General features: G+C 36.5%; 1 protein-coding gene across 1 annotated transcript in view; it reads right to left on the bottom strand.

Annotated features, from left to right (window-relative positions):
• Positions 1–5,575: 5,575 nt before the first annotated feature.
• Positions 5,576–23,154, bottom strand: part of bcl2l1 (BCL2 like 1) — a 100,069-nt gene continuing 82,490 nt past the window's right edge. Inside the window, 2 exon segments of the mRNA XM_061924907.1 lie at positions 5,576–7,449; positions 7,451–7,567. Coding sequence (XP_061780891.1) covers positions 7,405–7,449; positions 7,451–7,567 — 162 coding nt within the window. The 3' untranslated portion in view covers positions 5,576–7,404.

Here is a 23,154-nt window from a genome sequence, read left to right as displayed (position 1 = left end):
CCGTTTTCTCATTATAGTCACAGGAGTGTGTATAATGGTTAATTAATCACCTTTTTATACAAGTTCGTTATTATTATTTACATATGTATTATTTACATATATACATTTAAAGTTACTTATATACAATTATATGGACATTTTTATTACCATCTGTACTGTTCTAAATCTATTGTTTTACATGTGTTAGCTACTTTATAGATGTTTCAAAGGGGAAAGATTTGGCTCTTTAGCCCCCTCCAGTGGGCAAGATTATATTAGGGAGAAAAAAAAGATAATCGGGAGGACCATGTGAAAAAAAATTGCATTTTATTCTCATTTTTACTCTAATGAAACAGTGGACAAGATTACATTAGGGAGAAAAAAAGCCTAGTCACTAAATCGGGAGGACCATGTGAAAAAAAATTGCATTTTATTCTCATTTTTACTCTAATGAAACAGTGGACAAGATTACATTAGGGAGAAAAAAAGCCTAGTCACTAATTGAGCGTTCAAAAAAAAAATCCTATTACATTTAATTTAATACTGTACTGTAATGAAATATATATTCTAAATCGTTACTTTTAATACGATAATAAGAGTTGGCTCTTTAGCTCCCTCCAGTGGACAAGATTATATTAGGGAGAAAACATATCTAATCGAGAGGAGCATGTGAAAAAGAAATCTCATTTTTACTTTAAAAAAAAAATCCTAATACATTTTAATTTTCTACTGTACTGTAATGAAATATATATTCTACATATTTACTTTAATACGTTGTTGTTTTTTATTAAAATTTTTTTTTTTTTTAAGTTTTAATAAATTGTCAAATTAGCCTCCTCCAGCAGACAAGATGAAATAACACAACATATGTAATGGATCATAAATCACCTTTTTATACATCAGTTTTTTAATTCGTTATTATTATTTACATGTATATTTTGAATATATTTAAAATTACTTATAAACGTTTTTTTATTTAAACACATTTATATGAAAAAAAAAATCAGAAGTCATGGTAAAAAATAAAAATAAAAATAAAGGGTAAATGGCACTCTGGCTCCATCTAATGGAGAACATTTTTTTACAATTACTAACAGTGGAGTGTTATAAAAAACAATTCTATGGACATTTTATTCCCATCTGTAGTGTTCTAACTCTATTATTTTACATGTGTTAGCTACTTTATAGATGTTACAAGGGGGGACGCTTTGGCTCTTTAGCCCCCTCCAGTGGACAAGATTATATTAGGGAGACAAAATATATAATCGAGAGGAGAATGTGAAAAAAAATGGCATTTTATTCTAATTTTTACTCAAAAAAACCCCATCCTAATACACTTAACTCTCTACTGTACTGTAATGAAGTATATATTCTGAATCGTTGCTTTTAATACGTTTGTTATTAAAATAAAATTTAAAAAAAAATATATATATAAATATTTGTCAAATTAGCCTCCTCCAGCAGACAAGATGAAATAGCACAACACATGTAATGGATAATAAATCCCCTTTTTATACATCTGTTTTTTAATTCGTTATTAGTTACACATATATTTTAAATATATTTAAAATTACTTATAAACGTTTTTTATTTAAACAAACTTATATGAAATTTAAAAAAAAAGGGTAAATGGCACTCTGGCTCCATCCTATGGAGAAACAAAATGTACAATTACTAATAGTGGAGTGTTATAAAAAACAATTCTATGGACATTTTATTCCCATCTGTACTGTTCTAAATCTATTATTTCACATTTGTTAGCTACTTTATAGATGTTACAAGGGGGGAAGATTTGGCTCTATAGCCCCCTCCAGTGGACAAGATTATATTAGGGAGAAAAAATATATCAAGAGGCGCATTTAAAAATAAAACCATTTTTTTATGGCATTTTCTTTTCTTTGGTACTATAATGAAACATCTTAAATGTTTAAATTAATTTGACACGTTTTTAATAAAACAATGACAATTATTTTGTCATTAGCTGCCTCCAGTGGACAAGATTATTTTAGTGAGGAAAAATATATAATCGAGAGGAACATGTGAATAATTTTTTTTTAAATTTCATTCTCATTTGTACTCTAATGAAACATTTATAATTAAAAATTCATTTGACGTTTTTTATTAAAAAATGAGGAAATATTTGGCACATTAGCGTCCTCCAGTGGACAAGATTACATTAGGGGGAAAACGCGTAGTCACTAATTGAGCCTTATTTTTTTTTAATTCCTATTACATGTAATTCTCTACTGTACTGTAATGAAATATATATTCTAAATCGTTACTTTTAGTACGTTTTTTATTAAAAAAAATAATTAAATAAAATAGTCAAATTAACCTCCTCCAGCGGACAGATGAAATAACACAACATGGATGGATAATTCGTTATTTACATATTTAATATATATTTTTAAAGTTACTTATAGATGTTTTTATTCAAACATACTGATAGGAATGTTGTCTATCTGTGTTGGCCCTGTGATTGTCCAGGGTGTACCCCGCCTTCCGCCCGAATGCAGCTGAGATAGGCTCCAGCAGGGACAAGCGGTAGGAAATGGATGGATGGATGGATACTGATATGAAATTTAAAAATATCAGAAGTCATGGTAAAAAAAAAAAAAAAAAAAAAGGGGATAATTGCAGTCTGGCTCCATACAATGAAGAACATTTTTACAACTTCTAGTAATGGAGTGAATAAAAAAACTATTCTGTTAATATTTTATTCCCATCTGTACTGTTCTAACTCTATTATCTTACATGTTAGCTACTTTATAGATGTTAAAAAGGGGGAACGAGTTGGCTCTTTAGCCCCCTCCAGTGGACAAGATTATATTAGGGAGAAAACATATATAATCGAGAGGAGAATGCTTAGGCTGCTGCCCCCGCGACCCGACCTCGGATAAGCGGAAGAAGATGGATGGATGGATGGACACTTATATGAAATATAAATATAAAAAATATGGCACTCTGGCTCCATCCTATGGAGAAACAAAATGTACAATCACTAATAGTGGTTGTGTTTAAAAAAAACTATTCTGTGGACATTTTTATTCCCATCTGTACTGTTCTAAATCTATTATTTCACATTTGTTAGCTACTTTATAGATGTTACAAGGGCGAAAGAGTTGGCTCTTTAGCCCCCTCCAGTGGACAAGATTATATTAGGGAGAAAAATATATAATCGAGAGGAGCATGTGAAAAAAAATGGCATTTTTTAAAAATTTGTACTTAAAAATAAAATTCTAATACATTTAATTCTCTACTGTATAATAATGAAATACATATTCTAAATCTTTACTTGAATACGTTTTTTATTCAAATAAATATATATATTTGTCAAATTAACCTCCTCCAGCTGACAAAAATATGAAATACAACATGTGTATATAATGGATGATAAATCACCTTATGTACATCTATTTTTTAACTCGTTATTTATATATATATTTTCAATATATTTAAAATTACTTATAAACGTTTTTTTATTCAGACACAGATGAAACTTTTAAAAATCAGAAGTCATGGTAAAAAAAAAAAAGAGGGGAAATGGCACTCTGGCTCCATCAAATGGAGACATTTTTTTACAATTACTAATAGTGGAGTGTTATAAAAAACTATTCTGTGGACATTTTATTCCCATCTGTACTGTTCTAAATCTATTATTTTACATTTCTTAGCTACTTTAAAGATGTTATAAGGCGAAAGAGTTGGCGCTTTAGCCCCCTACAGTGGACAAGATTATATTAGGGAGAAAAATATATAATCGAGAGGAGCATGCATAGCAAATTTTTACTTAAAAAAAAATAATTCTAATACATTTAATTCTCTACTGTATAATAATGAAATACATATTCTAAATCTTTACTTGAATACGTTTTTTATTCAAATAAAAAAAATATATATTTGTCAAATTAACCTCCTCCAGCTGACAAAAATATGAAATACAACATGTGTATATAATGGATGATAAATCACCTTATGTACATCTATTTTTTAACTCGTTATTTATATATATATTTTCAATATATTTAAAATTACTTATAAACGTTTTTTTATTCAGACACAGATGAAACTTTTAAAAATCAGAAGTCATGGTAAAAAAAAAAAGAGGGGAAATGGCACTCTGGCTCCATCAAATGGAGACATTTTTTTACAATTACTAATAGTGGAGTGTTATAAAAAACTATTCTGTGGACATTTTATTCCCATCTGTACTATTCTAAATCTATTATTTTACATTTCTTAGCTACTTTATAGACGTTATAAGGGCGAAAGTTGGCTCTTTAGCCCCCTCCAGTGGACAAGATTATATTAGGGAGAAAATATATAATCGAGAGGAGCATGTGAAAAAAAATGGCATTTTATTTAAATAAAAAAAATCCTAATACATTTAATTCTCTACTGTACTGAAATATATATATATTATACATGGCTACTTTTTTTTTTAAATATTAAAATAAAAAATCGGTAAAAAAAAAAAAAAAAAAAAAAAAAAGGGTAAATGGCACTCTGGCTCCATCCTATGAAGAAGAAAAAAAGTACAATTACTAATAGTGGACTATTCTAACTATTCTGTGGACATTTTATTCCCATCCTTACTGTTCTAAATCTATTTTACATTTATTAGCTACTTTATAGATGTTACGAGGAGGAAAGATCTGGCTCTTTAGCCCCCTCCAGTGGACAAGATTAAATTAGGGAGTAAAAATATATTATAAAAAAAAAAAAAAAAAATTTATGGCATTTTATTTTTGCACAATAATGGAACATCCAACATTTTTAAATTCATTTGACGTTTTTAAAAAAAACTGGGGAAAATATTTTGTCATCAGCTGCCTCCAGTGGACAAGATTATATTCGTGAAAAAAAAAATTTAATCGAGAGCATTTGAAAAAAGAAATATGGCATTTTATTCTCATTTGTACTCGAATTTAAAATGATAAATGTTAATAATTTGATGTTTGATTAAAAAGTGGACAAGATTACACTAGGGAGAAAAAAGCAGTCACTAATTGAGCCTGTTCTTTACAATTAAAACGTATTACATTTAATTCTCTGTAATGAAATATTTTAAATCTTTAATTATACATTTTGAATTAAATTTTCTTAATTCGTCAAAATTAACCTACGGTGGACAAGATGAAATAACATTCTACGTGTCAGCAGGACAGCATTATATTACTAAGAATGAACACAAGTTAGGAAACTGATGACGTTGACCTCCATGAGGACGTTCTGCCCCTCACATCACGTGACTGGCAGGTGGTCCAGCTGGAAGTGACAGCAGCGGGACCCGCAGAGGAAGGAGGCGGGGCTTAGATGACCTCCACATCCTTAATGGGACACCCGTCAGGTGTATGCCGCATGGCGCCCATCATGGCCATCATAACCGAGAGCGTTGAAGACTCCATGAAGCCTTTATGGTGTGAAGACGTCAAATATTCACATCATGGCCTGCGTGGTCTGATGGGTCGCCATGGCAACGGCAGCCGCTACTGTATCATCCTGCAAGAGCAGCAGCTTGCACCCGCATGATTTTTTTTTTTTTTTTTTTAAATACAAGTTTGGGACGACAAAAGACGCACAAACAACAACAACATTGTGTCATAAACTTTTATTAAACTGCTCATATGAGGCTGGTAAATGTTAACGTGGGGGAGGGGGGGAGGGAGGGGGGATGAACAGTGCTACCAACGTTACAACTTTTACATCCAAAATATCTAACATGTTCATGCTGAGGTGTGTGTGTGTGTGTGTGTGTGTGTGTGTGTGTGTGTGTGTGTGTGTGTGTGTGTGTGTGTGTGTCGCTACGTTTGCTGCATTTGTCAGCTACTGTCTAAAAAAAAAAAAAAAAGGCGGACTACACGGTGTCAACATGCACCCCCTTCACACACACACACTCACACACGCACACGTACGCAAGCACGCACACATCCGGCAGATTCAACAGCAACATAAAATAATGAGCAATAAAGTTTTTGGTTGGCTTCCAAAAATAAAAACGTTTGTGTCAGCTTTAAACGACGACGACGACGACGACGGCGATAGTGACGATGGAACAACGCAGCCTTTTTGCCAGGAAGTGTTGGAAACCCACTTCCTGCGTCGTCTTCCCGCTTTCATCGCCAAGTCACGCCTGGCAACGCAATCCTCACAATCCAATCAAACCACACGGCAAACTGCGGCAACACGCGCGGTCTGTTCCAGGGTCAAACTGTCCAGCGTGGTACTGATGTTGTCACCGTGACATCATCAAGACATTATTTATATTTAAGATTAATAAATTGTCACCATGACATCATCAAGACATATTGTTTATATCCAAGATGAATAAGTTGTCCCCATGACATCATCAAGACATATTGTTTATATCTAAGATGAGTATGTTGTCACCATGACATCATCAAGACATATTGTTTATATCTAAGATGAATAAGTTGTCCCCATGACATCATCAAGACATATTGTTTATATCTAAGATGAATAAGTTGTCCCCATGACATCATCAAGACATATTGTTTATATCTAAGATGAGTATGTTGTCACCATGACATCATCAAGACATATTGTTTATATCTAAGATGAGTATGTTGTCACCATGACATCATCAAGACATATTGTTTATATCTAAGATGAGTATGTTGTCACCATGACATCATCAAGACATTGTTTATATCTAAGATAAACATGTCACCATGACATCAAGACATATTGTTTATATCTCACCATGACATCATCAAGACATATTGTTTATATCTAAGATGAGTATGTTGTCACCATGACATCATCAAGACATTGTTTATATCTAAAATGAATATTGTCCCCATGACATCATCAAGACATATTTATATCTAAGATGAATATGTTGTCACCATGACATCATCAAGACATATTGTTTATATCTAAGATGAGTATGTTGTCACCATGACATCATCAAGACATTGTTTATATCTAAAATGAATATTGTTATCTAAAATGAATATTGTTATTATTATATCTAAGATGAATACGCCCTGCACTGTCACACACTACTCAGTACTTTTACCAGAGGGTTACTTTTGTAATGGATTACTTTTGACACCGCATGTGCCGTTTTGCGTGGGGGTGGCAGGAAAAGGGTGATGATAACCACAGAACTCGCTACAATGTGAGCAGGTCAAAGATTCATCCCACGTCTTTAATGTTGCAAGTCTCTCATGGGGACAGCTTGACCCTGGGACGGACTATTTTCCATACGAGCGACGCTTCACTCATGATTATCGCTGGTTAGGCAACAAAAAGACGGACGACATTTGGAGGACGAGGAGAATGTGGGTCAAAGGTTAACGCCTAGAAACAAGGACATGTATGACATGTATGATGGCCACTAGTGGGAGGGACAACTATGTAAGTGTGTGTGTGTGTGTGTGTGTGTGTGTGTGTGTGTTTTCAGACGTTGGGGGGGTCATCACAGGCGTTTCTGGACGAGGAGCGAGCCGACCACCACGCCGGTCACCAGCGTCATCCCGGCCAGAAGCCACTTCTTGAAACTCTCCTGGGACCTGCGCACCTCGGCGGCCGCGTCCTGACCGAAGATCTCGGCAAAGCGTTCCTGGAAAAAACCACATCGAGGAGACGTTGGTCAGTTTGCTGCCCAATGGGGACGACACCTTGTATGACAAATACTTGTATTTGTAACCTAAATGTGTATTACTGCGGTACCGTGGTTTGCACTGGCTGATGAACACATTATGATGGGACTGCCTGTGGATGTACACTATATTGCCAAAATTATTTTGCCACCTGCCTTGACTCACATATGAACTTGAAGTGCCTAACCCACAGGCTTCAATATGATGTCGCTGTACGTAAGTACTAAGCACACAACATAATGTTGCAAATATTGCAATACTGTACATAACTACTAAGTACACAACACTGTTGTAAATATTGCAATACTGTGCATAAGTACTCAGCACACAACATAATGTTGAAAGCATTGCAATACTGTACATAAGTATTAAATACACAACACATTGTTGTGTAAATATTGCAATACTGTGCATAAGTACTATACACAATAGTGTTGTAAACATTGCAATACTGTACATAGGTACTTGGTACACAAGACAGTGTTGTATATATTGCAATACTGTGCATATTGCAATACTGTGCATAAGTACTATACACAACAGTGTTTTAAATATTGCAATACTGTACATAAGTACTAAGTACACAAGACAGTGTTGTAAATATTGCAATACTGTAATTAAGTACAAAGTACACAACACAGTGTTGTACATATTGCAGTACTGTACATAAGTACTAAGTACACAAGACAGTGTTGTAAATATTGCAGTACTGTACAAAAGTACTAAGTACACAAGACGGTGTTACATATGTACTATACACAACAGTGTTGTAAATATTGCAATACTGTACATTAAGTACTAAGTACACAAGACAGTGTTGTAAATATTGCAATACTGTACATAAGTACTAAGTACACAAGACAGTGTTGTAAATATTACAATACTGCATTTAAATACTAAGTACACAACACAGTGTTGTAAATATTGCAATACTGTACATAAGTACAAAGTACACAAGACAGTGTTGTAAATATTGCAATACTGTGCATAAGTACTATACATAACAGTGTTGTAAATATTGCAATATTGTACATACGTACTAAGTACACAAGACAGTGTTGTTAATATTGCAATACTGTGCATAAGTACTATACACAAAAGTGTTGTAAATATTGCAATATTGTGGATAAGTACCATACACAACAGTGTTGTAAAAATTGCAATACTGTACATAAGCACTAAGAACACAAGACAGTGTTGTAAATATTGCAATACTGTGCATAAGTACTAGACACAACAGTGTTGTAAATATTGCAATACTGTGCATAAGTACCATACACAACAGTGTTGTAAATAGTGCAAAATTGTGCATAAGTACTATACACAACAGTGTTGTAAATATTGCAATGCTGTGCATATTACTAAGTACAAAAGACAGTGTTGTAAATATTGCAGTACTGTACAAAAGTACTAAGTACACAAGACGGTGTTACATAAGTACTATACACAACAGTGTTGTAAATATTGCAATACTGTGCATAAGTACTAGACACAACAGTGTTGTAAATATTGCAATACTGTGCATAAGTACCATACACAACAGTGTTGTAAATATTGCAATACTGTGCATAAGTAATACACAACAGTGTTGTAAATATTGCAATATTGTGCATAAGTACTATACACAACAGTGTTGTAAATATTACAATACTGTACATAAGTACTAAGTACACAAGACAGTGTTGTAAATATTGCAATAATGTGCATAAGTACTATACATGAAAGTGTTGTAAATATTACAATACTGTACATAAGTACTAAGTACACAAGACAGTGTTGTTAATATTGCAATACTGTGCATAAGTACTAGACACAACAGTGTTGTAAATATTGCAATACTGTGCATAAGTACCATACACAACAGTGTTGTAAATATTGCAAAATTGTGCATAAGTACTATACACAACAGTGTTGTAAATATTGCAATACTGTGCATAAGTACCATACACAACAGTGTTGTAAATATTGCAAAATTGTGCATAAGTACTATACACAACAGTGTTGTAAATATTGCAATGCTGTGCATATTACTAAGTACAAAAGACAGTGTTGTAAATATTGCAGTACTGTACAAAAGTACTAAGTACACAAGACGGTGTTACATAAGTACTATACACAACAGTGTTGTAAATATTGCAATACTGTACACAAGTACTCAGTACAAAAGACAGTGTTGTAAATATTGCAATACTGTGCATAAGTACTAGACACAACAGTGTTGTAAATATTGCAATATTGTGCATAAGTACTATACACAACAGTGTTGTAAATATTGCAATACTGTACATAAGTACTAAGTACACAAGACAGTGTTGTAAATATTGCAATAATGTGCATAAGTACTATACATGAAAGTGTTGTAAATATTACAATACTGTACATAAGTACTAAGTACACAAGACAGTGTTGTTAATATTGCAATACTGTGCATAAGTACTAGACACAACAGTGTTGTAAATATTGCAATACTGTGCATAAGTACCATACACAACAGTGTTGTAAATATTGCAAAATTGTGCATAAGTACTATACACAACAGTGTTGTAAATATTGCAATGCTGTGCATATTACTAAGTACAAAAGACAGTGTTGTAAATATTGCAGTACTGTACAAAAGTACCAAGTACACAAGACGGTGTTACATAAGTACTATACACAACAGTGTTGTAAATATTGCAATATTGTACACAAGTACTCAGTACAAAAGACAGTGTTGTAAATATTGCAATACTGTGCATAAGTACTAGACACAACAGTGTTGTAAATATTGCAATACTGTGCATAAGTACCATACACAACAGTGTTGTAAATATTGCAATAATGTGCATAAGTACTATACATGAAAGTGTTGTAAATATTGCAATACTGTGCATAAGTACTAGACACAACAGTGTTGTAAATATTGCAATACTGTGCATAAGTACCATACACAACAGTGTTGTAAATATTGCAATACTGTGCATAAGTACTAGACACAACAGTGTTGTAAATATTGCAATACTGTGCATAAGTAATACACAACAGTGTTGTAAATATTGCAATATTGTGCATAAGTACTATACACAACAGTGTTGTAAATATTGCAATACTGTACATAAGTACTAAGTACACAAGACAGTGTTGTAAATATTGCAATAATGTGCATAAGTACTATACATGAAAGTGTTGTAAATATTACAATACTGTACATAAGTACTAAGTACACAAGACAGTGTTGTTAATATTGCAATACTGTGCATAAGTACTAGACACAACAGTGTTGTAAATATTGCAATACTGTGCATAAGTACCATACACAACAGTGTTGTAAATATTGCAAAATTGTGCATAAGTACTATACACAACAGTGTTGTAAATATTGCAATGCTGTGCATATTACTAAGTACAAAAGACAGTGTTGTAAATATTGCAGTACTGTACAAAAGTACCAAGTACACAAGACGGTGTTACATAAGTACTATACACAACAGTGTTGTAAATATTGCAATATTGTACACAAGTACTCAGTACAAAAGACAGTGTTGTAAATATTGCAATACTGTGCATAAGTACTAGACACAACAGTGTTGTAAATATTGCAATACTGTGCATAAGTACCATACACAACAGTGTTGTAAATATTGCAATAATGTGCATAAGTACTATACATGAAAGTGTTGTAAATATTGCAATACTGTGCATAAGTACTAGACACAACAGTGTTGTAAATATTGCAATACTGTGCATAAGTACCATACACAACAGTGTTGTAAATATTGCAATACTGTACATAAGTACTAAGTACACAAGACAGTGTTGTAAATATTGCAATAATGTGCATAAGTACTATACATGAAAGTGTTGTAAATATTACAATACTGTACATAAGTACTAAGTACACAAGACAGTGTTGTTAATATTGCAATACTGTGCATAAGTACTAGACACAACAGTATTGTAAATATTGCAATACTGTGCATAAGTACTATACACAACAGTGTTGTAAATATTGCAATGCTGTGCATATTACTAAGTACAAAAGACAGTGTTGTAAATATTGCAGTACTGTACAAAAGTACTAAGTACACAAGACGGTGTTACATAAGTACTATACACAACAGTGTTGTAAATATTGCAATACTGTGCATAAGTACTAGACACAACAGTGTTGTAAATATTGCAATACTGTGCATAAGTACCATACACAACAGTGTTGTAAATATTGCAATAATGTGCATAAGTACTATACATGAAAGTGTTGTAAATATTGCAATACTGTGCATAAGTACTAGACACAACAGTGTTGTAAATATTGCAATACTGTGCATAAGTACCATACACAACAGTGTTGTAAATATTGCAATACTGTACATAAGTACTAAGTACACAAGACAGTGTTGTAAATATTGCAATAATGTGCATAAGTACTATACATGAAAGTGTTGTAAATATTACAATACTGTACATAAGTACTAAGTACACAAGACAGTGTTGTTAATATTGCAATACTGTGCATAAGTACTAGACACAACAGTATTGTAAATATTGCAATACTGTGCATAAGTACTATACACAACAGTGTTGTAAATATTGCAATGCTGTGCATATTACTAAGTACAAAAGACAGTGTTGTAAATATTGCAGTACTGTACAAAAGTACTAAGTACACAAGACGGTGTTACATAAGTACTATACACAACAGTGTTGTAAATATTGCAATACTGTGCATAAGTACTAGACACAACAGTGTTGTAAATATTGCAATACTGTGCATAAGTACCATACACAACAGTGTTGTAAATATTGCAATATTGTGCATAAGTACTATACACAACAGTGTTGTAAATATTGCAATACTGTGCATAAGTAATACACAACAGTGTTGTAAATATTGCAATATTGTGCATAAGTACTATACACAACAGTGTTGTAAATATTGCAATACTGTACATAAGTACTAAGTACACAAGACTGTGTTGTAAATATTGCAATACTGTGCATAAGTGCTATACACGACAGTGTTGTAAAAAATGCAATACTGTACATAAGTACTAAGTACACAAGACAGTGTTGTAAATATTGCAATACTGTACATAAGTACTAAGTACACAAGACAGTTTTGTAAAAATTGCAATACTGTACATAAGTACTAAGAACACAAGACAGTGTTGTAAATATTGCAATACTGTACAAAAGTACTAAGTACACAAGCCAGTGTTGTAAATACTGCAGTACTGTGCGTAGTACTGAGTACACAACACTGAGTAAAAGGTGAAGTTAAGAAGTGTATGAAATGGTTAAATGGTGGCTTGAAGGGGAACATTGCTTGTGTTGTTGTCGTGCAGATTAGACAGAAGGAAAGTGAAAGTTGTGCAGAGGTGGAAATGAAGCTGGTCTGAGTGTCAAAGTCAGTAAAACAAGAACACACAGTCAACTTGTGTAGGAGAGTAGTTGGTATATATTGTGCGCTAGAAAGACTTGGAAGTTGAAGTAACGTGAGCAGCCTGAGAAAGTTGCTTCCATTCACTCAGACTGAAGTGGAAAGTAAACAAGAAGCCTCCCGAAACATGCTGGCTGGCCATTTTTCTCAAAAGAGAGTCGCAAAGTGAAGCAAGGAGGAGGTCGTGTTTCCTGGAGCGTGGTGGTCGTGTCGCAACGCTGACAGGAACTTCTGAAGAAACAAATCTTGCTGTGGCAAAAGTTTTCTAAGAATTGTGTCGACGTGCTGGCGGCAGATAAGCCAGCGCGATGACCTCATTCCTACGTGTGTGTGTGTGTGTGTGTGTGTTAAGAAGCATGACTTGCGATCACGTCTTAATCCACTGCGTAAAATAGATCAACTTATAGACTTATCTTGTACTTCTAGTAAAGTATCAAGACAGTTCAGTGAAAAGCTGGCGAAAACATGAGATGATATCAAATGATGACATCATATGCTCATCGTTTCACAATCAAAAAGAGGGTGCTAGTTGTAAGTAGGGATGTACGATATATCTGCAGCCGATATTATCAACTGATGATATGAGATGATGACGTCACATCGATCATTCTGATAATGAAAAATGATGTGAAGAAATTGCACTGCGAGGGTTAAAGATGAGCTTCAACTAAGGGTGTAACGGTACACAAAAATTTCGGTTCGGTACGTACCTCGGTTTAGAGGTCACGGTTCGGTTCATTTTCGGTACAGTAAGAAAACGACAAAATATACATTTTTGGGTTATTTATTTACCAAATTTGTAAACAATGGCTTTATCCTTTTAAAATTGGGAACACTATAATAATTCTGCCCAAAAATAGAAATAGGCTGATCAGTGCAACAGCAGGCAGTCATGAATGCTAAGCATAACAATAAAATACATACACACACTGCCAGGGTTAATGTGGTCAACATACATCAAATAAAAACTAAATAAGATAAGGCTCAGAATGGTTTCTTAACAACACCATCCATCCATCTTCTTCCGCTTATCCGAGGTCGGGTCGCGGGGGCAGCAGCCTAAGCACGGAAGCCCAGACTTCCCTCTCCCCAGCCACTTCGTCCAGCTCTTCCTGTGGGACCCCGAGGCGTTCCCAGGCCAGCCGGGAGACATAGTCTTCCCAACGTGTCCTGGGTCTTCCCCGCGGCCTCCTACCGGTCGGACGTGCCCTAAACACCTCCCTAGGGAGGCGTTCGGGTGGCATCCTGACCAGATGCCCGAACCACCTCATCTGGCTCCTCTCGATGTGGAGGAGCAGCGGCTTTACTTTGAGCTCCCCCCGGATGGCAGAGCTTCTCACCCTATCTCTAAGGGAGAGCCCCGCCACCCGGCGGAGGAAACTCATTTCGGCCGCTTGTACCCGTGATCTTGTCCTTTCGGTCATAACCCAAAGCTCATGACCATAGGTGAGGATGGGAACGTAGATCGACCGGTAAATTGAGAGCTTTGCCTTCCGGCTCAGCTCCTTCTTCACCACAACGGATCGATACAGCGTCCGCATTACTGAAGACGCCGCACCGATCCGCCTGTCGATCTCACCATCCACTCTTCCCTCACTCGTGAACAAGACTCCGAGGTACTTGAACTCCTCCACTTGGGGCAAGATCTCCTCCCCGACCCGGAGATGGCACTCCACCCTTTTCCGGGCGAGAACCATGGACTCGGACTTGGAGGTGCTGATTCCCATCCCAGTCGCTTCACACTCGGCTGCGAACCGATCCAGTGAGAGCTGAAGATCCTGGCCAGATGAAGCCATCAGGACCACATCATCTGCAAAAAGCAGAGACCTAATCCTGCAGCCACCAAACCAGATCCCCTCAACGCCTTGACTGCGCCTAGAAATTCTGTCCATAAAAGTTATGAACAGAATCGGTGACAAAGGGCAGCCTTGGCGGAGTCCAACCCTCACTGGAAACGTGTCCGACTTACTGCCGGCAATGCGGACCAAGCTCTGGCACTGATCATACAGGGAGCGAACTGCCACAATCAGACAGTCCGATACCCCATACTCTCTGAGTACCTTTCTACATATAAAGTGCTGTTTTTGATTGATTGATTGAGACTTTTATTAGTAGATTGCACCGTACAGTACATATTCCGTACAATTGACCACTAAATGATAACACCCCAATAAGTTTTTCAACTTGTTTAAGTCGGGGTCCACGTTAATCACCTGCCTCAAGTTGTTGCTCAGATTAAATAAAATGACAAAACTTTTCTTCTACATATAAAAAGTGCAACATTAAAACAGTTTCAACTCAACTCAGCCTCAGATTATTTCATGCAAATAATCATTAACTTTAGAATTTGATGCCAGCAACACGTGACAAAGAAGTTGGGAAAGGTGGCAATAAATACTGATAAAGTTGAGGAATGCTCATCAAACACTTATTTGGAACATCCCACAGGTGAACAGGCAAATTGGGAACAGGTGGGTGCCATGATTGGGTATAAAAGTAGATTCCATGAAATGCTCAGTCATCAAACAAGGATGGGGCGAGGGTCACCACTTTGTCAACGAATGCGTGAGCAAATTGTTGAACAGTTTAAGAAAAACCTTTCTCAACCAGCTATTGCAAGGAATTTAGGGATTTCACCATCTACGGTCCGTAATATCATCAAAGGGTTCAGAGAATCTGGAGAAATCACTGCACGTAAGCAGCTAAGCCCGTGACCTTCTATCCCTCAGGCTGTACTGCATCAACAAGTGACATCAGTGTGCAAAGGATATCACCACATGGGCTCAGGAACACTTCAGAAACCCACTGTCAGTAACTACAGTTGGTCGCTACATATGTAAGTGCAAGTTAAAACTCTCCTATGCAAGGCGAAAACTGTTTATCAACAACACCCAGAAACGCCGTCGGCTTCGCTGGGCCTGAGCTCATCTAAGATGGACTGATGCAAAGTGAAAAAGTGTTCTGTGGTCTGACGAGTCCACATTTCAAATTGTTTTTGGAAACTGTGGACGTCGTGTCCTCCGGACCAAAGAGGAAAAGAACCATCCGGATTGTTATAGGCGCAAAGTTGAAAAGCCAGCATGTGTGATGGTATGGGGGTGTATTAGTGCCCAAGACATGGGTAACTTACACATCTGTGAAGGCGCCATTAATGCTGAAAGGTACATACAGGTTTTGGAGCAACATATGTTGCCATCCAAGCAACGATACCATGGACGCCCCATTTAATTGAATATGGGTTGAAAAGGATTTGCAAATCATTGTATATTCCGTTTATATTTACATCTAACACAATTTCCCAACTCATATGGAAACGGGGTTTGTACATTGAGCACAGAGGGTGAACCGTTAAATTAATTTCTTCTCGCAGAATCTTCCATGAATATCGCTTATTGGTTGTAAAGGTCTGGAAATTATCAGCATCGGCTCAAATTTCCATTATCGTGCATCCCGAGTTTTAAGATAATGCTGAGTCATCAAACAAATGGCCAGCGGTTAATGGTGAACGCATGATTTCCCCATTAGGTCAATAATTACATTTCCATCCATCGATTCTCTTCAACTTCTCAGCAGGGAATGCAAGACTTCCTGGTCTCCATCCACTATGACAACATGTTTTTAATTTGTATCGTTCATCATCTGTATTTATTGCAAAACCCTACTTCACACTCAGCTGTGAACTACGGCAGCCAGTGCTGAAAATCTCAGCTTGATGAGACCATCATGCATACTTGCCAACCTTGAGACCTCTGATTTCGGGAGGTGGGGGGCGTGGTCGGGGTGTGGCGGGGCCGTGGTTGGGGGCGGGGCTAAGAGGGGAGGAGTATATTTACAGCTAGAAAAGTCGGGTCTGTGGTCTCTTCTAATCTGGTTTTTTTGGTTTTTTTTAAGTCTTTCCTTGACCAAAAGTGGGTTTAGATCAGGTTGTCAATTTGTGAAGTTCTATGATACACTCGTGATAAAGAACTGTATAAATACATTTTGAATGATTGAAACTGTGCTTAGACAGAAGATCTTGTGGATATGAATATTGTTGACCTAAGTGTGTTGTTTACCAGTAAGTCTACTTGACCAATTAGTCAGCAATTAGTCAAGTCATACTGAAAACAGTATGACGTGGTTTTCTTGCCAGAGGTTAGGATGGTTATAGCGCCATCTGTGGTGCAAATTCCAGTGTGCAGCTAAAGAGCTTGCGAAAGGAATGTCGGCTCTGTCTGAGGCCTTGACAAGAGACCATTAATCTGTTAAGGAATGCGGGGAAGCTGGATGTTTGTCTTTTTTCTCACCATGACCGATTATGGCGCACGTGGAGGAAAAAGAAGAGTAGCTTAACATCAACTGAATGTCCATCCTGATGACACAGATGGCAGGATGACTAAGCGGCATTGCAGGTAGCTCACAATTAGTCATGTTTCACTCTTGGTACATGCATTGCACTCTTTTACGGCATCCTTCACATTCCTGTGTAATCAACGGGCAACAATGTGAGCAATGTGGGTGTGCTGGACTACAACCAACAACCTTGCGATGACATGACTCACACCTGGACAAGGGACAAGTCAGGGCATGTCAAAAAGCCTCAATCGATGATGTGGCAGTGTCAAGGGAGGCTTAAATCACTCATGTGCCCATGTAGAATGTGTAATAATAACAATAATAATACAGTTATACATATACAGTACAGGCCAAAAGTTTGGACACGCCTTCTCATTCACAACACAACTGATGGTCCCAACCCCATTGATAAAGCAGGAAATTGAACTAATCAACCTTGATAAGGCACACCTTGTGAAGTGTAATCCATTTCAGATGACTACCTCTTGAAGTTCATCGAGAGAATGCCAAGAGTGTGCAAAGCCGTGTTTTGAAGAATGTTTTCAGTTATTTCACTTTTTTTTGTTAAGTACATAACTCCACATGTGTTCATTCATAGTTTGGATGCCTTCAGTGACAATCTACAATGTAAATAGTCATGAAAATAAAGAAAACGCATTGAATGAGAAGGCGTGTCCAAACTTTTGGCCTGTACCGTATATATATATATATATATATATATATATATATATATACACACACATATATTATATATACATATATATACATATGTATGTATGTATATATTATATATTTATATATATATATATATATATATATATTATATATATATATAATATATATATATATATATATATACATACATACATACATACAGTGGGGCAAAAAAGTATTTAGTCAGCCACCGATTGTGCAAGTTCTCCCACTCATAATTATGACAGAGGTCTGTAATTTTCATCATATGTACACTTCAACTGTGAGAGACAGAATGTGAAAAAAAATCCAGGAATTCACATTGTAGGAATTTTAAAGAATTTATTTGTAAATTATGGTGGAAAATAAGTATTTGGTCACCTCAAACAAGGAAGATCTCTGGCTCTCACAGACCTGTAACTTCTTCGTTAAGAAGCTCTTCTGTCCTCCACTTGTTACTTGTATTAATGGCACCTGTTTGAACTGGTTATCTGTATAAAAGACACCTGTCCACAGCCTCAAACAGTCAGACTCCAAACTCCACTATGGCCAAGACCAAAGAGCTGTCGAAGGACACCAGGAAAAGAATTGTAGACCTGCACCAGACTGTGAAGAGTGAATCTACAATAGGCAAGCAGCTTGGTGTGAAAAAATAAACTGTGGGAGCAATTATCAGAAAATGGAAGACATACAAGACCACTGATAATCTCCCTTGATCTGGGGCTCCACGTAAGATCTCATCCCGTGGGGTCAAAATGATCATGAGAACGGTGAGCAAAAATCCCAGAACCACACGGGGGGACCTGGTGAATGACCTGCAGAGAGCTGGGACCAAAGTAACAAAGGTTAACATCAGTAACACACTACGCCGACAGGGAATCAAATCCTGCAGTGCCAGACGTGTCCCCCTGCTTAAGCCAGTGCATGTCCAGGCCCGTCTGAAGTTTGCCAGAGAGCACATGGATGATACAGCAAAGATTGGGAGAATGTCATGTGGTCAGATGAAACCAAAATAGAACTTTTTGGTATAAACTCAACTCGTCGTGTTTGGAGGAAGAAGAATACTGAGTTGCATCCCAAGAACACCATACCTACTGTGAAGCATGGGGGTGGAAACATCATGCTTTGGGGCTGTTTTTCTGCTAAGGGGACAGGCCGACTGATCCGTGTTAAGGAAAGAATGAATGGGGCCATGTATCGTGAGATTTTGAGCCAAAACCTCCTTCCATCAGTGAGAGCTTTGAAGATGAAACGTGGCTGGGTCTTCCAGCATGACAATGATCCCAAACACACCGCCCGGGCAACGAAGGAGTGGCTCTGTAAGAAGCATTTGAAAGTCCTGCAGTGGCCTAACCAGTCTCCAGACCTCAACCCCATAGAAAATCTGTGGAGGGAGTTGAAAGTCTGTGTTGCTCGGCGACAGCCCCAAAATATCACTGCTCTCGAGAAGATCTGCATGGAGGAATGGGCCAAAATACCAGCTACTGTGTGTGCAAACCTGTTAAAGACCTATAGTAATCGTTTGACCTCTGTTATTGCCAACAAAGGTTATATTACAAAGTATTGAGTTGAATTTTTGTTATTGACCAAATACTTATTTTCCACCATAATTTACAAATACATTTTTTTTAAATCCTACAATGTGAATTCCTGGATTTTTTTTTCACATTCTGTCTCTCACAGTTGAAGTGTACCTAAGATGAAAATTACAGACCTCTGTCATCATTTTAAGTGGGAGAACTTGCACAATTGGTGTCTGACTAAATACTTTTTTGCCCCACTGTATATGTATGTGTATATATATATATATATATATATATATATATATATGTATGTGTATATACATATATATATTATATATATATACATACATACATATGTATACATACATATATATGTATGTATATATATATATATATACATATATGTATGTATATATATATATATACACATATATGTATATATACATACATATATGTATATATGTATACATACATATGTATTTATACACATATATATACATAAATATATATACATATATATATAAATGTATATGTCTACCTATATATATATATACACACACACCTATATACACATATATATGCATATATATATATATATATACATACATATACACCTATATATACAGACATATATACATATATACACACATATATACATATACATATATATATACATATATACACACATATACATACACACATATATATATACATATATATATACACATATGTATATATACATATATATACATACACACACACATATACACGCACACACATATATACACACACACTAATAATATATATATATATATATATATATACATATATATATATATATATACATATATATATACATATATACATATATATATATATATATAGTGAAAGTAGATATATATATAGTGAAAGTAGAAGGTAACAATTCATGTTCCAAGTGATACGTGTGAATTATGTTCCACAAAACATTGACTATACATTATAGTGACTTCTGAGCTACATGCTTCTGTAGCTAGGCAGCACACACGCACGCACGCACGCACGCACACGCACACGCACACGCACACGCACACACACACGCACACACACACGCACACACGCACACACGCACACACCACTAAGTGCAACACTAAGTGCAAAGAGCAGCAGACTGGCCTCGTAGTACAAAGTTAGCATCAATATTCATTTCCATAGAGTTTGAGGACTATTTGCCAATAAATAAAAATGCATTTGCTGTTTTATGTAACTTGTGTTTCTCCAAGTTTGAAACAATCGTATTGCTAATTTTCGTTAGCCTGTCAATGGGCTCATCTCTTGTATGTTGTCGTATGTTGTATGGTTGATTACCAAACTGTACAGTCGATTTAACGTGATTCCTACACGAATGTCCTGTTCATTTGTATATTAACGTACTTAATGTACTTCCTTGTGTGCTTACAGAAAAACTATATAATATGTTGATACTAATAACACAGATTTGTCTCTAAATGTATGTATACATTTTTTTAGCCTTTTTTAACAACAAAAAAATGCATGAGTCATGATCTAAATATGCAAATTACACAATGTACATTGCCACCGCCCCAGCCACTCACGTGATGGCGGTGAAAAGATAAAAGGTTTGAGAGTTTAATACTTGTTTTTTTAGGATTTGTTTTTTTAGTACTTTGCTGTCAAGCTTTGAGTGCGCCTGAAATAATTTAAGATAAGATATATGATGTCATGTGGCATTCATGTAAAGCCTGGTGTGACTCAAATCACAGACATGCAAACCATTTAGATCGAAAGCCTGCAGCTAGGGATGGGTACCTTTCACATTTGAACCGATACGGTACCAACTCCTGGTGCCTGGGAATCCCTACCGGTACTCAACGGTACCAATTTTTGGCACTTTTGTGTGTGTGAATAGAATATTGTTTTTGATATACATTTTTTCATTGCATTATTTAAAAATGAGCTTATTATGATAACTGCTGTCTAGTTGCATCTTGTTTTATTATCACATTTTTGAATCTCATTTTCATGTATGACATTAAGTTGCAAGACTTGAGACGGCAGTGGGGTGTTGGCTGGTGAGTTCCGTCTTTGCTGAATCTAGTCTTTTGTTGCGCCCTATAAAGTGTTAATACTGTAACTATTGTGCTTACTACACACCACCTGTTTGATTAAAAAGGTGTATCTTAGAGGGATGTGAGCAAAAAGCCAGCTGTGACGTCACGAGCAACCCAGGTACCGTAAAATGTCACCTTTAGATTTTACGTGAATTCGTTCCCGGTTGGACTGGCGGTATTTGGTCGGTTCCACAAAATCCGGCACCCATCCCGACCTGCAGATCTCCCTTCTCTGCTGCTACACCTCATCATCAGCATACTTCAAACTGCAAGACTCTCCACCCATCGGGTCAGCTTTTAATTATACGGGTCAGCTTTTAATTATACCTTTAAGAGGAGACACCTAAAGTCTTATTTCAGTCTGCACTACTGTTCAATCCCCCATCAACAAGTCCCACCTGGCAGGTAAAGCCAGTCTCCCCTTTGAAACTCCCCCTTTTCTCTTTCACACAACCACACCTTCATTTTATTAATCCCCGCTCTGCTACCACATGGGAAATCAGGCTGGTCTAAAACGCCCTGCTTTTTTAAGGATCAAGCTTTGTGTGTGTGTGTGTGCGCGCACGCATAGCAAAAGGTGGGCTACATAGACAAAAAACACAGCGAAGGAGGTCCTGCAGGGTGTTGCCACGGATACTAAAAAGCCGCTGATTTGTGTGTGTGTGCTTGCGTGCGTGATAGGCTGACAAATGGCCCCAACAAGCGCTGCCATGTGGAGAAAGGCGCGTCTTTAAAGGATCATTAGCACAAGCTTCCTATTCATCACCTCTGACTGCTTGGTTGCTCTGCTGTTGCACCATAACAAGCTACATCACACACACACGCACGCACGCACACACACACACACAAACACAATTACTCACAAGTCCTGTTCTCAGGAAAAGACAAGTTAAATTTGATAGCCGACGGGCGACGAGACAATATCCCAGCATCAATATACGTGGCAATCACTCCGTTGATTGATTTCATCGTTATGTCACGCAATAGATCTTGATTTTTAGATGTACTTTTGTGCCACTGCAGCAATGTTCCCTCTAAGGTGCGCGCCTGTGCAATTGCAAAATCAAATAAAATTAAAGCTGCATGCAGCGATGGACAGGACCGACTTTGGGGGCTCATAAAATCCAAACCGGAGCAGTAATTAAAACTCTTTCATCAACTTTTAATCAGAGGGTTCAATCTCTCTCCTGTGCTAATTTGAAGCCGACACGACAAACGCGCTCAGAGAATATAATGTTTGAAAAAAGGTGACTGTTTTTACATGACTTTTGTTTTGAAGGGGGAATTGCAAACTTCCTGTTGATTTTTGCTGGGGGTTGTCAGTGTATGAAATATAGGTCTAACTAAGTGAGACCTACATAGAGGTTTTCGTTTCATGTCTCAACGACATTCCTACTGGGAGTTACAGGCAGTTTTGTCTGTGTTTTCTTCCGAGGGGGCGCTAGAGCGCAATTTTGAGTTCTGGG

Source organism: Nerophis lumbriciformis, linkage group LG01 (assembly GCF_033978685.3).
Source record: "Nerophis lumbriciformis linkage group LG01, RoL_Nlum_v2.1, whole genome shotgun sequence".
NCBI classification, from domain to species: Eukaryota; Metazoa; Chordata; class Actinopteri; order Syngnathiformes; family Syngnathidae; genus Nerophis; species Nerophis lumbriciformis.
Note: the sequence above shows the minus strand (reverse complement) of the source record. Positions and strands in the feature narration are given on the sequence as shown.